This window comes from Myotis davidii, unplaced genomic scaffold, assembly GCF_000327345.1.
Source record: "Myotis davidii unplaced genomic scaffold, ASM32734v1 scaffold79, whole genome shotgun sequence".
In the NCBI taxonomy this organism is placed as follows: domain Eukaryota; kingdom Metazoa; phylum Chordata; class Mammalia; order Chiroptera; family Vespertilionidae; genus Myotis; species Myotis davidii.
The window spans coordinates 7,122,011-7,136,537 of NW_006294339.1; the positions used below are offsets into that span (position 1 = coordinate 7,122,011).

The 14,527-nt window shown below is 44.4% G+C and overlaps 1 protein-coding gene across 6 annotated transcripts in view; it reads left to right on the forward strand.

Annotated features, from left to right (window-relative positions):
- Positions 1-14,527, forward strand: part of FGGY (FGGY carbohydrate kinase domain containing) — a 408,675-nt gene that overhangs the window by 198,407 nt on the left and 195,741 nt on the right. For all 6 annotated transcript variants that reach the window (XM_006768373.2, XM_015566976.1, XM_006768371.2 and 3 more), the window contains one exon: positions 7,182-7,310. In XM_006768373.2, coding sequence (XP_006768436.1) covers positions 7,182-7,310 — 129 coding nt within the window. The remainder of the gene's footprint in view (positions 1-7,181; positions 7,311-14,527) is intronic.

Genomic DNA, 14,527 nt, shown 5'->3' on the forward strand with positions numbered 1-14,527 from the left:
TAAAGAGATACATAGGAAAAAAAGAAAACATAAGGGTCATTCAAAATTTGACTTAAAATATATGTCATGTTTATTTATTAAATACCTACTGGTAGGTCAGAATACAAGACCAGGAATATAAAATATACAAAAGACTTTACAAATCATAGAAGAGCTTACAAAACATAGTTACAAGACATAATTCAGAAGAGGCATTGAATGGAAATAGTATCTACTGAAAATAATCCATGTGAGGGCAGGGACCTCATCTATCTTGTTGCTTAATGCATTTTCAACATTACAACAGTGTCTGGCACATAGTAGGTTCTCAGTAAACATTTTTATAATGAATGATGAGGATATCATCAGCAAGTTTTATATTTAATCAACAATTCAAAATGTAATTCCTAGTAAAAATGAGATTATTTTTAGGCGGTAAATGAAGGGAAGTGAACAATGTAATGTTTCAGAACATGTCAGGTTTTAGTTTTTCATAATTTCCCTGATTGAGTGACTAGCTCTGAACATGTGTAACTCCCATCCAGGAGCAAGAATCACTGGAATGGTTTTCAATCAGTCTTGTACCAGTTGTGACTCCAGGTCTAAAAGTCTCTCTGAGGTAACCTGCCAAAGTGAATTGAAATCTCTGTAGAGGAATTTAGGTGCTGGGTATGGGTCAAGTTCCTCATTCTGTCAGTTTTTATGAAAGTAAGTATCAGTAGCCAGTCTGCTGGCTTCCATAGGCACACGGTGGTGTTCTGTTTTATTCAGTGAGGGTTCATGCTTCATGGAACTGTGGAGCTCTACCATGTTCGGACCAGTTCCTAACCATCTTTGAAACCACCCCAGTGCAGAGTATGCCCACATGAGACAACAAACTCATGTCAACCACTGCATGCTTTGAAAGTAACTCCAGCCTATTGTTTGAGAGTTGCCCATTCTTGTTTTTGTTCTTTCACCTCTAAACCAACCTGAAAGTAGATTCAGTCTGAAGGGACTCAGAGACCCTCTCTGCTGGCAGGGCAGGGTGTCACTTAGCACCGCCTGGCCAATCTGATTGCCCTGTTGACCTTGGCAAACATAAGCAGGCACCGGTGCTCCAGTGCCAAGCATGGAGGAACCAGGGTCGCATGCCACCCACGCTCAAACCTCTCTCTGACATTTCCATGGGCTTGGAGCCAGCTCTCTCCCCCTGGGCTTCATCTCGTGTTTGTAGGAGCACAAAGGAACACTGAGCCTTCCAGTTAATACAACACCCCGCCCCCGCTCCCCCTTCCTGGAGAGGATAACAGCTCTGTTGACCATTATAATGCATTTTCTGTCTCCCAGCAATCCACACAGTCATTAATTTCTGCTGCTGACATCAGGAAAGAGGATTATGTGTGTGTCTGAAACTGTTCCCAAAGTGCTCATTAGTCATAGATAATTGAAAAACTGGTAGGGGAAGATTTGGTGTAATAGTAGCCCCCGCCCGTGAAGAGGGACTGCAACCACCAGATAATTGTAGGCTCCAGCGTTTGACCGCTCACACCAAACCCGCCCATCTGAATGGGAAATCAGTGGACAGGAGCCCAAGAAGCCCTCGGAGCAATTGCTGTGTTACACCCCGAGGTGCAAGTGTGTTCACAGGGACAGAAGCCAGCAGGGTTAAGAAAGTACGGGAAGCGTCCAGACCTCTTGCCTGCCTTGAGGCTGAGGTGTAGGGTATAAAAAAAGGTGCACACTGCTCTCCTCAATTCAGTTTTGCTTTTAACTTTGATCACAAAAGAAACCCAAGGTCATTCACAAATGGCTTCTCATACGCTGAGTACTATTCTGCATCTTGCCATTTTCACTTAATTTATCCTGGACTTCCTTCCAAAACCATACCTTAATTCTTCCTCATTCATTTTAATATCTATGTAGTATTCTGCTGAAAAAGTGTGTCTAATTTATTTACCCTGCCCAGCTGGTATGGCTCAGTGATTGAGTGTTGACCCATGAACCAAGAGATCCCTGATTTGATTCCAGGTCCGAGCACATGCCTGGGTTGTGGGCTCAATCTCCAGTGGAGGGTGTGCAGGAGGCAGCCAACTGATGTGTCTTTCTCTTCAATGTTTCTCTCTCTCAAACCCACTCCCTTCCTCTTGAAAAATCAATAAAAACATACTTAAAAAATAATTTATTTACCCTGATCATATTTAAGGGAGAAAGCAGCTTTTAAAAAATTACACAAGAAGTATAGGTTCAAGGTAGTACAATTAGAAGTTATCGATTAGTTAAAAGCCCCCCCCCCAAAAAAAAATTATGCACAATTTCTCAGAGAAAGTCTTTCTCTCTCTATTTTCCCCCCATTAGGAATGTATTTTTACAAATAGTCTATCTACCTTCTTTGTTATTCTTAAAAAATTAAGTTGCACTCTACGTAATGTTTTGCAGCCTGCATTTTTCAGTTGGCTTGATTGTTTTTTTTTTTAAAAAATCTATTTCCCATTCTAGCTTTTCTCCATGCTGCAGGTTTAACTTCTTAAATAGCAAACCCAGTGCTGGAAGCTGTCCCTGCCAGGGCCTCGCTGCCTTGGTCAGAGCTCCTTGGCCTCCCTGCCTGAGGTCCCCTGCTGCCTCTCTTGTTCAGGCGGCTGAACTGCTCTGCTCCTCCCTTGTGTCTTCTTTGCTAACATGCTGAATGCTGTGTCCCTGGGGGCTCTGTACACTGAACCCAATCTTAGCTCTAATGGCATCCATTTCCCCTGGGCATTATAGTCTGAAACCAGCAATCTGCCACCTGTCTTTCCAGACCAGGCTTGAATGTCACCTTCATCCCAATTTCCTGTACTTCCCAGGCCAACCTCCCCCCGCCCCCCCCAGCTTGATGCTCCAGGAGCACCACATACATTCCACCTTTAAAGCATTTTATACATCGGCCTGAGAGCCTCAGTTTGCACAGAACACAGTGGGAGTCATTTGAGGTCAGAGGCGCCCCTTGCATTTATACCCCACACCTAGATCTGGGCATAGGTGAGTGAAGATATATGGGCAATATCTTGTTATCATTGTTATGTGGTGTTTGTTACAATGCCTGCATGAATGCTTGAATGAAGACTGGAAGAAACTGCAAATGCAGAGGCTGTGAGGCCCTGGTTAACTCTGGGGAAACCAGTGCTGTGAATAATCTCATTTTATGGTGAGAGGAGATTATTTCGGGAAGAGTTATCAAGGTGCACAGTGCTTGCCTCTGACAGCTCTCCTAGTCCCCTCGGCACCTCTTGGCGGATGAACTCACAGTGTGATCTGATGTGCGATTTCTCCCAGAGCCCCTCCCATTTCTATCACCCTGTGTTATGACGAGCTGTTTCCTTTTGGTGCCTAGAGAAACAATATCTTCCTGCTTAGGGTCCAGGTAGAGGGTTCCTGAAGGCTGAGGTTCCAGTTCCAAGGAGGGATGGACTCCCAGTGCCTATTTCTTTTAATTCTGAGACCACTGGACTGAGGAGGAGGCCTGTCTCACCGCCCTGGGTTGGGTTCTCTTGAGGGACAGGCTGTGGCAGATTTGGGGGCACAGAATGTTTATTAGAGGTGGCCACCTGTGCAAGGAAGGGGCCGTGAGCAGGATTGAGCAGAAGGAGGAGTGGAGCCATGATGCAGCCCCCCAGTTCCTTGGCCAGCCCAGCCTAGAGCCCTGGAGCAAGTGGTGCCCTTCAGAGCCCTGCCCTTCCCATTCTGCTGAGTCGCCAGGGAAACACATCCCCTCGTCCAAGTGGCCTGAAAGAGTTGGCAGCTGGAGGCCATCTGCCAACCTCACTGCCTTCATCCTTCATGGAGTCCAGGTGGTGACATCTACCATACCCCCCATCCAAGCCACCACCAGGAGCTGCTTTTCTTGCTCCACAAAATCTCTCATATCTGCCTCCACTTCTGCTCTCACTTGCCAATACCTTAAGGAAGGCCCTCGACTTTTCTCTTTGGTTACCAAAATAGCTTCACGATGGTGGTCGCTTACCCTCTTCTGTCCTCTACTGCCATGTTACTAGAGGGATCTTTAAAAACACACAAATCCCATCACCTCACTCCCGGACTTAGCACTCCTTCCAAGCTCACCCTCACCATGGACTTCCTGATTAAGTTCAGGCACCTTAACCTGCATGACAGTGTAGCACTGCCCTCACTTCCCTCTCCAACCTCACCTGTCTCCACCACTCCCTGCCAGTTCCCATCCCATCTTCCCCAGCCCTTGTGGCAATCTCCACTCTTTGTTGGCCTTTGCTCAAGATGCTACCTCAGCTGAGAAATCTACCTGTGGTTCTTCAGCATAAGAGTAGAACCCAGAGCTCCTGACTGCACACTTGGCTGGTGAGGGCTCTCTCTACACCTCACCAGCCAAGGCTTCTTTCTAAATTGCTGCTCAGGGCACTCAGAAGAGTATCCCACCCTGCTCATCCTCCTCCTGTCTGGAAACTTTTTTTTTTTTAATGAAAATTACACCTTTTATGTTTGTTAAGATTGGGGATCAAGGTGGAATAGAATTCTCATTTAGACTTTCCTATGAAAATGAACACTTAAAAAAAATCTGGCCCTAACCGGTTTGGCTCAGTGGATAGAGTGCCAGCCTGTGAATTCAAGGGTCTCAGGTTCGATTCCAGTCAAGGGCATGTACCTTGGTTGCGGGCACATTCCCAGTAGGGAGTGTGCAGGAGGCAGCTGATCGATGTTTCTCTTTCATCGATGTTTCTAACTTTCTATCCCTCTCCCTTTCTCTCTGTAAAAAAAATCAATAAAATATATTTTAAAAAATCTGAATATACAGGCATATCTCAGAGACAGTGCAGGTTCGGTTCCAAACCTCCATAATAAAGCAAGTATTAAAATAAGGTGAGGCGTAAGCCTTTTGCTGGTGGGGGGGGTCTAACCTCCAATTTGTAAAAATGCAATGTCTGTGAAGTGCAAACAAGTGAAGCACAACTAAGTGAGGCGTGCCTCTGCTGGGCATATCTAAATGGTGCTACTTTTTAAACATACGTTTGTTTCAAAAATATTTCTCTTGATACCTTCACTCACTCAAAAGAACTTTTTTTTTTTTAAATAGCCGCACCAAAATGCAATGTGATGAATAAGAAAGTATGCAGGTTTGGTATGACGTAGTCAGAATGCAATCCGTGGCCTGTGTGTTGAGGGGAAACTCACTTTCCCTGGATAAGCATGACCTTCCCCGTCCATCTGGGTAGTGGGGACAGTGCTCGTCCCCTTCACATGGGGTTATTGTGACAGTGACGTGAGGAAACGTATGCTGTGTTCTTAGCACAGCCCGTGGCACAGAGGTGCTCAGTAAATGGGAAGGCTGCCTGTTTTGTGCTGTATATGAAACACAGTGACATAATTAAGGTGGTGTCCAGAGCCAAATTGTGCACAGCTCTCTTCCGGGTTTCTGCCTGTCTGGGCATCCAAAGCATGAGACAAGAGGTCCTCCTTGCTCCCACCCCAACATCTGAGCATATCAACCTTTAAAATCCAGTAGAAATGCAATATGAGTGACACCTAAAGTATTCTAGTACCCGCATTAAAGTAAAAAGAAATAGGTGAAATGAATTTTAAGACATATTATATAACCTAACAAATCAAAAGTACTTCAACATAATGATTTAAATTTATGAATGAGATACTTTACATTTACTTTTCTGTACTATCTTTGACACCTGGTGTATATTTTCCACTGGCTACATCTCAGTTCAGACACTAAATTTCCACTGTAAAATACTTTATTTAGGTTTCTTTAATTAACAGTGAAAAGTAGATTTGCACACCCAAGTTGTGCCAAGTGTACTTGAAACTTTTTAGTAACTGAATCGTGTTTCGTTTTTTCAAGTTGAAGTGAAATGAATTAAGTGAAAAGTCTGGCTTCACAGTTACTCCAGCTGCATTCCCAGTGCTCCATCCACATACACCTAGTGGCTGCCATTACCAGTATTGGGTGATGATGCTTTGGAAGCATGGCAGTGGTTTCAATCTTCTTCCTCTTCCTTTTCTGAGCTAAACATTTTTGAAAGAAACTCATTACCTAAAATGGGTGGAGATGTGTTGTGGAGGTGCTTTGTTTCCAATTAGAGGAGGCTGGGGAGCCATCTTCCCTCTGCCTCCCTCTTACCCCACCCTCAGTTCCACCCCCAGAAGTTAGAGGGCACCTCTGCCCTCCCTGGAGCTCTCTCGTGGACAGTGTCTTAGCACCAAGTGAGTTGCTGACCACACATTCAGAATAATAGGATCTTGGAGCTTAGAGGGATCTTAGCATACATGCATGTCTACCCCCACCCCTCCTTGCACTGCAGAATTACTGATAAATGCCACAGCGGTGGGAAGAGGGCACACTGAGCCTCTCCTAAACACCTGGGAGCAGAAGGGTCTCATTGTCCTGTTCTAACTCACATGGTTCTGTGTCCTGATCTCAACTCCCTAACTAGGTTGGGGGCAAGGACTGCCTTTTACAGTGCCACAGCACCCACACAAAGCAAGGCAATCAATAAATCTGGACTGACTGAAGGCCTGACTGACTGCAGGAATTCAAGGTCACTTGAAATATCAGGGTCGCTGCATTGCACAACTCCAAAGAACACCATTCAAATTATATTCCATGGTTGTGCAAGTCTCCACCTTGTAAAGTTTAGACTGTTTTTTTTTTCCCCCTGAGAGAAACTTAAGAAATTCTTTATTGGAGCAGAATTATTCTTTTCCTTGTCTTCTGTCAGGAAGCAACTACATGAGTAAACTTTCCCAACTTTCTGAGGAATCTATGTTCATCAGGGGCTGTGTATGGCTGTGTGAATGTGTGCTTGTGTGTATGTGTGCATGTGTATGTGTGTCTGTGCATGTGTGTGTGTAGAGCTGCTCTGTTAGGAGGAACAGTTTGACCATTTTGATCTAGTCTTCAAGAGGTCACTGCATATATATCTTTTGGAATTTACTATTAAGGGGAGTTTTCTCCAGCTTGAAAGATGGATTTGAGCTCCTGGCTTTGTAAAGCACCCCAGAGCATGATCCACAAGAACCCAGAACATATACCTGTCACCCAGTGAGCAAAGGGACTGTTTGTGGCTACATGGTTTCTGTCTTCCTGAAGTTGAAGAAATGCAGAGGAAAGGAGAGGGAACAGAGGGGTTCACTTAAGAAAACCCTTTGTCTGCTGTTGTGTTTTTCAAACTGACAGGTGTTTGTTTTTTCTCCTGTCTCCCCAGGAAACCAAGTGCTGCCTCCTGGAGCTTCTCTTGGAAATGGGCTTACCCCAGAGGCGGCCAGAGACCTTGGTCTTCCTGCTGGCATCGCGGTGGCAGCCTCCCTTATTGATGCCCATGCTGGAGGACTAGGTAATCAAACCTCACTCCATGGCCACTACCAACGCTGTCTGCACACGGATTATTACCAGAACTTAAGACACTCCTTTCCTGTTTATAAAGCATCAAGGCCTGGTGATTCAAGATATAGCAATATAAAGTCTTTTCACAGTTAGGCATTAGGATAGAATTATAGAACTTACTAAATACAAAATTTATTTATAATTTTATTAAGTTTTCCATACAGAATAATAGAAAAAATGATCTGAATCAACATGTGGATGGTTCTTTGGTTTACTAAAAATTTGAAAAAGATATGTTCACTTCCACTAGCATGTCTGATGATGGTTTACCTACCCGTGCTGTTTCTTCTAAAGGTGCTCCATAACTCTTACAAGTCTAATTGATTTATTTTCATAATTTATTTGGTTTATATTCTTTATCTAGTTACTTGAGTGTAATCGTGATTTCATCTCCTAAATAACTCTCAAACCTAACATCCATGTATTATGTATTCTTATTTCAAAGACCCATTAAATACTTACTATGTCTCAATCATGGTGCTAGGGGACAATGACTTTAAAATAAAATCAAGGTCTCTTCCCCCAAATTCAATGGCAAGGCAGAAAATGGGTTAAGAATCACAGTGAAATGTGATAAGTCTATCTTCTTCTTTATCCTTATTGCATTTTGGGGGGGATGGTTCCTGGGGGTTGTTCATATTCTCAATAACTCTCACTTTAACTATAGCCACATCTCTTTATTATTTTTAGTTCTTCTTTCTAGGAATGTTCTTTTTTTTCTAATTATGGTTCAAACCTCATGAGATCACTTTAGTAGATCATGACCATTGAACGTTCAGAATAGAACAGGCCAGATTAGAAAATGTCAGAGTGCATCTCACAGAGCAAGCTTTGTGTGGTGAACTTAGGTTTCCATTTTATGTCTCTGTGCATGTGTGTACTGGGCCATAACTGAAATGAATTTCTCACCATGGGTCATAGTCAAAAAAGCATTGAAAGATATTCTAGTCTATACTTCATATTATTGCCAAGAGTTATCTTTTAAATACTTACCTAGAATTGTGTTCCCAAAATGCTATCTGAGCATTACATCTCTGTCTTTGCACGTGTATTTCTCTTCCCGGGATGATTAGTCCACCACTTCTCCCCATGGCTAACTCCTGCTCTAACTTGAAGACTCATATCGTATGCTTGCTCCTCTGCATAGCCTTCCATGGGACAGATTTATGTAGAAATTCTCCAAGTTATACTTCTCTCAGTGCTCTTCCCCACCCCTACTGAAGGAATGGTCACATTGTGTTGTAATTACCGCTTTATCTGCTTGTCTTTTCCACTAGTCTAGGAGCTCCTTGAGGACAGAGGATTATATTATTCATTCTGTGCAGAGCCCTGTGTCTGATTCCTATAGGTGCTTAATAAATTTATTAAATGAATAGTCACATGAAGGCAAAAGTAACGTGAAATGACCTTGACTTGTAGAATGAAAGTTAATCTGGTTCTTTATGCAGCAGATTATTAAGCCATATCCACCTTCTGCACAGTCCATGGACTCTCAGAGTAGGAAAGCTCTCAGTGATCCTTGACCATGTCTGTCTTACTCATCTCTGTGTGTTTAGGTACAGTGGTTCTCAACCTGTGGGTCGCGATCCCTTTGGCAGTCGAACGACCCTTTCACAGGGGTCGCCTAAGACCATCCTGCATATCAGATATTTACAGATATTTACATTATGATTCATAACAGTATCAACATTACAGTTATGAAGTATCAATGGAAATAATTTTATGATTGGGTCACAACACGAGGAACTGCATTTAAAGGGCCAGAAGGTTACGAACCACACTGGTTTAGGATCTAGCATAGTGCCTGCGGCATAGTGAACAACCAGTAGTACAGGTGGGTTGGTTGAATGGTGATTGCAATGATTGCAGGCAAGGATGCTTCTCTTCCTTTTCAGTATGAACAGTATGTGCTTTTGTTTGTTTGTTTTTTAAAAAATATTTTTTTTGAATCCAGAGAGGAAGAGAGAGAGAGATAGAAATACCAATGATGAGCCAAGACCGGTTTGGCTCGGTGGATGGAGCGTCGGTCTGCGGACTGAAGGGTCCCAGGTTCGATTCCGGTCAAGGGCATGTGCCTTGGTTGCAGGCATATCCCCGGTAGGAGATGTGCAGGAGGCAGCTGGTCGATGTTTCTCTCTCATCGATGTTTCTAGCTCTCTATCTCTCTCCCTTCCTCTCTTTAAAAAATCAATAAAATATATATTAAAAAAAAATACCAATGATGAGACAGAACAATTGATTGGCTGCCTCCTGCATGCCCCTTTCTGGGGATTGAGCTAGAAACTTGGGCATGTGCCCTGACCAGGGATCAAACCATGACCTCCTGGTTCATAGATCGATGCTCAACCACTGAGAAACACCTGCCAGGGCAACAGTATGTGCTTTTGATTGAAATGTCATGACTTTGGTTTTTAAGGACAGGCACAGAGAACTTGGGGTCTGGGTTCCTGGCCCCTGGTAAGCCTGACATCCCATCATGACTGAGGCCAGGGAAGCCTTCTCCATCATGCTTTTCCACTTATCCCTGGGGTCATAGTCTCAATCATCTACCCCCACCAGGGACAAGAGAGAGGCTACACCTTGGGGAGCTTCAGGACTCGATTTCTGTGTCCGTTTCCCAGACCTCCCTATGGGATGAACCAATACACCTTCTTGCTTCTGCCCAGGACTCACTGTGCCCTCCAGGAGGGAAAACTGCTTCCTCTATGGCACCTGGAACTTGTAGAGTAGACACTCAGAGTGTGTTGGGTGAATTGGACTGGGAGGAACCCACACCATTAAATGTCCCTACTCTTGTCCCAAGTCAGTGAAAGAAATTTTACCCTTAGAAGTTTTGACTGAGGACTTTTGTTCCCTTTAAAATACAAATACTCTTAAGTCGATGAGTTTCCCTCATATTTTCCAAAAATAAGTTGTTTAACTGGAAAGGTAGAAGGACTTTGGATTCTTAAAAGGCTGTGCTTAGGGACCAGCAGTGGCTGGAAAGGACACAGGAAAGGGATTCCCAGGGACTATGGGAGAATAAAGACCTTGTTAACCATTGTGACCGAGTTTTAGCCTCTTACCCTTCCTTGTACCTCCACCTCTCCCCTCCACCTAACAGCCACTGCAAGATTACATGTCTGGGGAAGAGAGGGGACCTAGGAGGAACATTCACTCTCGTTTGCTACTCCACCTTCACCCCCACCAGAATGCGGAGAACCGAGGCCTGAACGTCTTGAAAAGATTATCTACCTTCTAATCATGTAGTGACTACAGGTATAGATTGAGTGCCTGCACACCTGTCTGTTGGTGGTCTGGGCACTAGGGATTATCAGCCGTGAACATAGCATACAAAGCCCCACTCTTTTTGGAGAGAAAATTCTGCTTGTTCCCTCTTGGCCTGCACTTTCCTAGCTCAATAGTAAAAGTTTGAGATGTGATGAAAGCTCTGAATATGGAGAGTGAATATTTGGATGTAAATTCTTATTCTCCCTACCTGTGTACCTTGGGCCAGATACCATCCCTCTTCACAATTCTGTTTCCTCTTCTGCAATAAGAGATAGCAATGGCCCTGACTCCTTTGCTCAGTGGTCAGGGCATCAGCCCTTGGACTGAAGGGTCATGGGTTTGATTCCCAGCAAAGGCCAAGCACCTTGCTTTTGTATTCATACCCAGGTCAAGGCACTTAGAGGAGGCAACCAGTCAATGTGTCTCTCTCAGATCGATAACTCACTCTCTCTCTCTCTCTCTCTCTCTCTCTCTCTCTCTCTCCTCCCTCCTCTTCTCTCCCTTTCTCTCTCTAAAAATCTATGAAAAAATATCAGAGTGAAGACCTCATTAACTATTGTGACCAAGTTTTATCCTCTTACTCTCCTTGTACCTCTACCTCTCCCTTTCACCTAACAGCCACTGCAGGATTTCATGTCTGGGGAAGAGAGGAGACCTGGGAGGGAGGATAAAAAAAAAAGATAGCAGTGACCCCTCACAGGGTTGTTATAGAACCCATTATGTAAGTAGGTAAAGCAGCTGGCATAGCATCTGGCACATAGTAGGCATAGAATACTGAGATGTCTCTGGTTTTCTTATTCAAGAACTACAACGCCTGCACCAAGGAGGAACTTTGTAAGTGCAACTTCTCGGAATTACCACCCTGGAGAACTCTCTTCCTTTGGAGACGCAATTGGGAAAGAACCTCTGGCTTTGATTCCCTCTGCCTTCCCTGAACCCTAGGGTTCCTTCCTGGCTCTCTGTAGCAGGACCCAGGGCTCGCTGCTTTAAGATGCTGTATGTTTTGAGGGCAGAAACAATGTCAAGAATGGTTCGATGGGCTCAGTGCTAAGAGATCGCTGAGTGTCAGGGTGAGAGTCCAGCTTTGGAAGTAGGAATTGGATGCCATCCAGGCCTCGCACAAACAACCCCTGGCAGTGAGGGTCCCTGACCTGGCCTGGCCTCCCTTGCATCCCACATTCTGATTAATAGGAGGGGCCAGCCCTCTGCTTTGGAGAAATCCTCCTGGACTCTCATTCTCAAGGGAAGCCAGGGACTCAAGGATCAAGATCAAAGAAGCAAGTAAAACTCAGCTCATGCTTTTTCCAGCTCTGGAAAAAGAAGAGGAAGGACTCTGTGGGAATACAAACCAAAGATAAAAGAACATTTTGTTCTTAAGGTGCTGGTTAGCGAGCTCTCCAGCAGACAGCCAGAAGATAGGAGTAGCTTTCTGTGCTCTTTGTGGGGGTGGTTCTGGCCAGGGCTCCTGCTGCTGCTATTTTTCTAACTCACATAAATAGTGTTAACTTTGTTCCAGGTCTGTTTTTGGCTCCAGTACCCGAGCTGTCCCGAAAGGCAGTAACAACCTGATTTCTGTTTCAGGCCCCTCTCCTCTCAGTTGTTTTTATCGATCAGACAAACTCCTGATTATCTGTGAAATCTTGAATCTGGTGTTATCTCCTCTGGGAGCCTTCCCTGGCTCCCCAAGCTGACTGATGCACTCCTTCTTGTTTGCTCCGCCTGTGTCTCGGATTTGCCTCCATTACTGTACATATTATACTGTTTTGTGTGTGCAACCTTGCCTCATCTACCAGTTTGCAAACTCTTTGAGAGAAAGCACTGTGTCATTTCATCCTTATATCACAGCATCCAGCCCAATCCTTTGCACATGGAGGACCCTTAACTCATGCAAATTCAGCGAATAAGTGAATGGCATTCCCTCCATTAGGGAATGATATTACAACTGAGAACTGTATTTCCCTCCCATTACAGAGGCAGTTGTCCCTATATACCTGGCTCAATGCTCCAGGAAGCAAAACCATGTGCTTTGAGCACCCCCGGATCCACTCCAAATGTCTAGAAATCAGTGTCCTTTGTGCTTCTATCACATTAGCAGGAATTGGTCAAGAGCAAACTTTGTGCCTAGGTTTTGCATCACTCTTTGGTTCCAGATACTGAATTCTTGGCCAGATGTTGAATTGACTTAAGTTGCTTATCTGGGACAGATGTTGAATTGGCTTATGTTGCTTATCTCAGTTGCAGAGTCAAACCAAAATGAAGATGTAGAATTTCTTTCATTGTTTCCCCACCACCACCACCTTTTTTTTAGTTGCAGAAGAATTGGGTTATCCAGCCTTGCAAAAAGAGCTTCAGGTTCATGCCCTCCTAAAGCAAAACATAATCCAGTGAACAATAAGACTTGCCAATTTCCTTGCCAATTTCTCACTGACAGCAGTGTTCTAGAAGCAACACTGATTCTCAGTGCTACTTTACATGTACTATTCTTTTGTTCCCTTTTTCAGATGAGACAGTGATGCTCACAGAGACAGCTTACCTTGTCCATATTCACACAGTAGGTACAGGGGCGTGATTTAAACCCATTTTGATTCTGGAGCTCACACTTTTCATCCCTGTGCCATGTGGAAGAAAGCTTTTCTATTACAATGTGAATCATTCCATAATCGCATAATCAGTGTTTGCCAAGATTTGATCTTGAGCCTGACTCCAGAAACTAGTTTTTTCTTCTATACTAGTGATTCTTAACCAGGGCTGATTTTAACCCCCCACCTCTACTCCCAGGGGATATTGGCTATGTCTGGAGACATTCTTTTATTATCACACCTGGGGAAAGGGGGGATGGTTCTGACACGTGGGTAGAGGCCAGGGATGCTGCTAAACATCCTTCAATGCTCAGGACAGCCCTCAACAAAGAATTGTGTAGCCTCCCATGTAGTAGAGCTGAGGATGAGAAACCCTACTCAACCGAAACATCTCCATTGATGTCATTTCCCTGCGTCAATTCAGTTGATTTTTGTAGAAGCCAAAAAGCAGCCCAAAAGAAGGGTTCTGCTAATGTGTTAGTACTTTGTCAACATATATTTTATGACATTATCTCTTTAGAAAAAAAGAATTGTGAGATAAAAAAGTAGAAGTGAAGACTGTGGAATGGGGTGTGCAGGGTGATTCCCACCTCATATGCCTTCTAAGAGTCAAGCCACACTAGACCACGTGTCCTTTCAACACATCACACAAAATCCCCACTCTGCTCAGAACAGAGATTTAGGACGGCCTCCCTTTCTCTCCCCACATAGACAGTCCTACTCATGCGTCAGCACTCACACTAAATGTCACTTCCACTGTGGAAACTTCTCCCAACTCAGCCCCACACTTAGGAAGAATGAGTCCCTCCCTACACTGTGTGTCTGCAGCACTTTGCACCTGTTTCAGTTTTCCCATCAAGTCGTGTTCACCTCTGAGTGCTCCTCATCCATCATAGAACCCAGGGTCAGTCCTCAGGAAATCAGAGAATTCATTAAGATAATAAAGGTGAGAGGATTTCAAAGACTCAGAAAGTAGGACTGCTAAATTTGGGTGAGACAGCCTTTAAAAAAATGCAGATTTCTAGGCACCTTCCCCAGCGAGGAGTCTAGTTACAAGGTAGAACAACTTGCCTGTGGGACACATTGGCATCAGGCACACAGGTCAGAAGCAATAGAGCTGTGCAACTGCCTGTCTGAGAAATCAGACCAAACCAGAGCCATGCTGAGAAGGAGCCAGGCCAGACTCAGGCCAGGAGCTGGGGACTGGAGGGAGCCTATCCAACAAGACAGAGAAGGTGGATCCAAAGAGGCAGATGGTCTGTAGGGAATGGAGGGGATTAGAGGAGCAGATAAAGCCGTGCGGGGGAAGCTGGAAGGA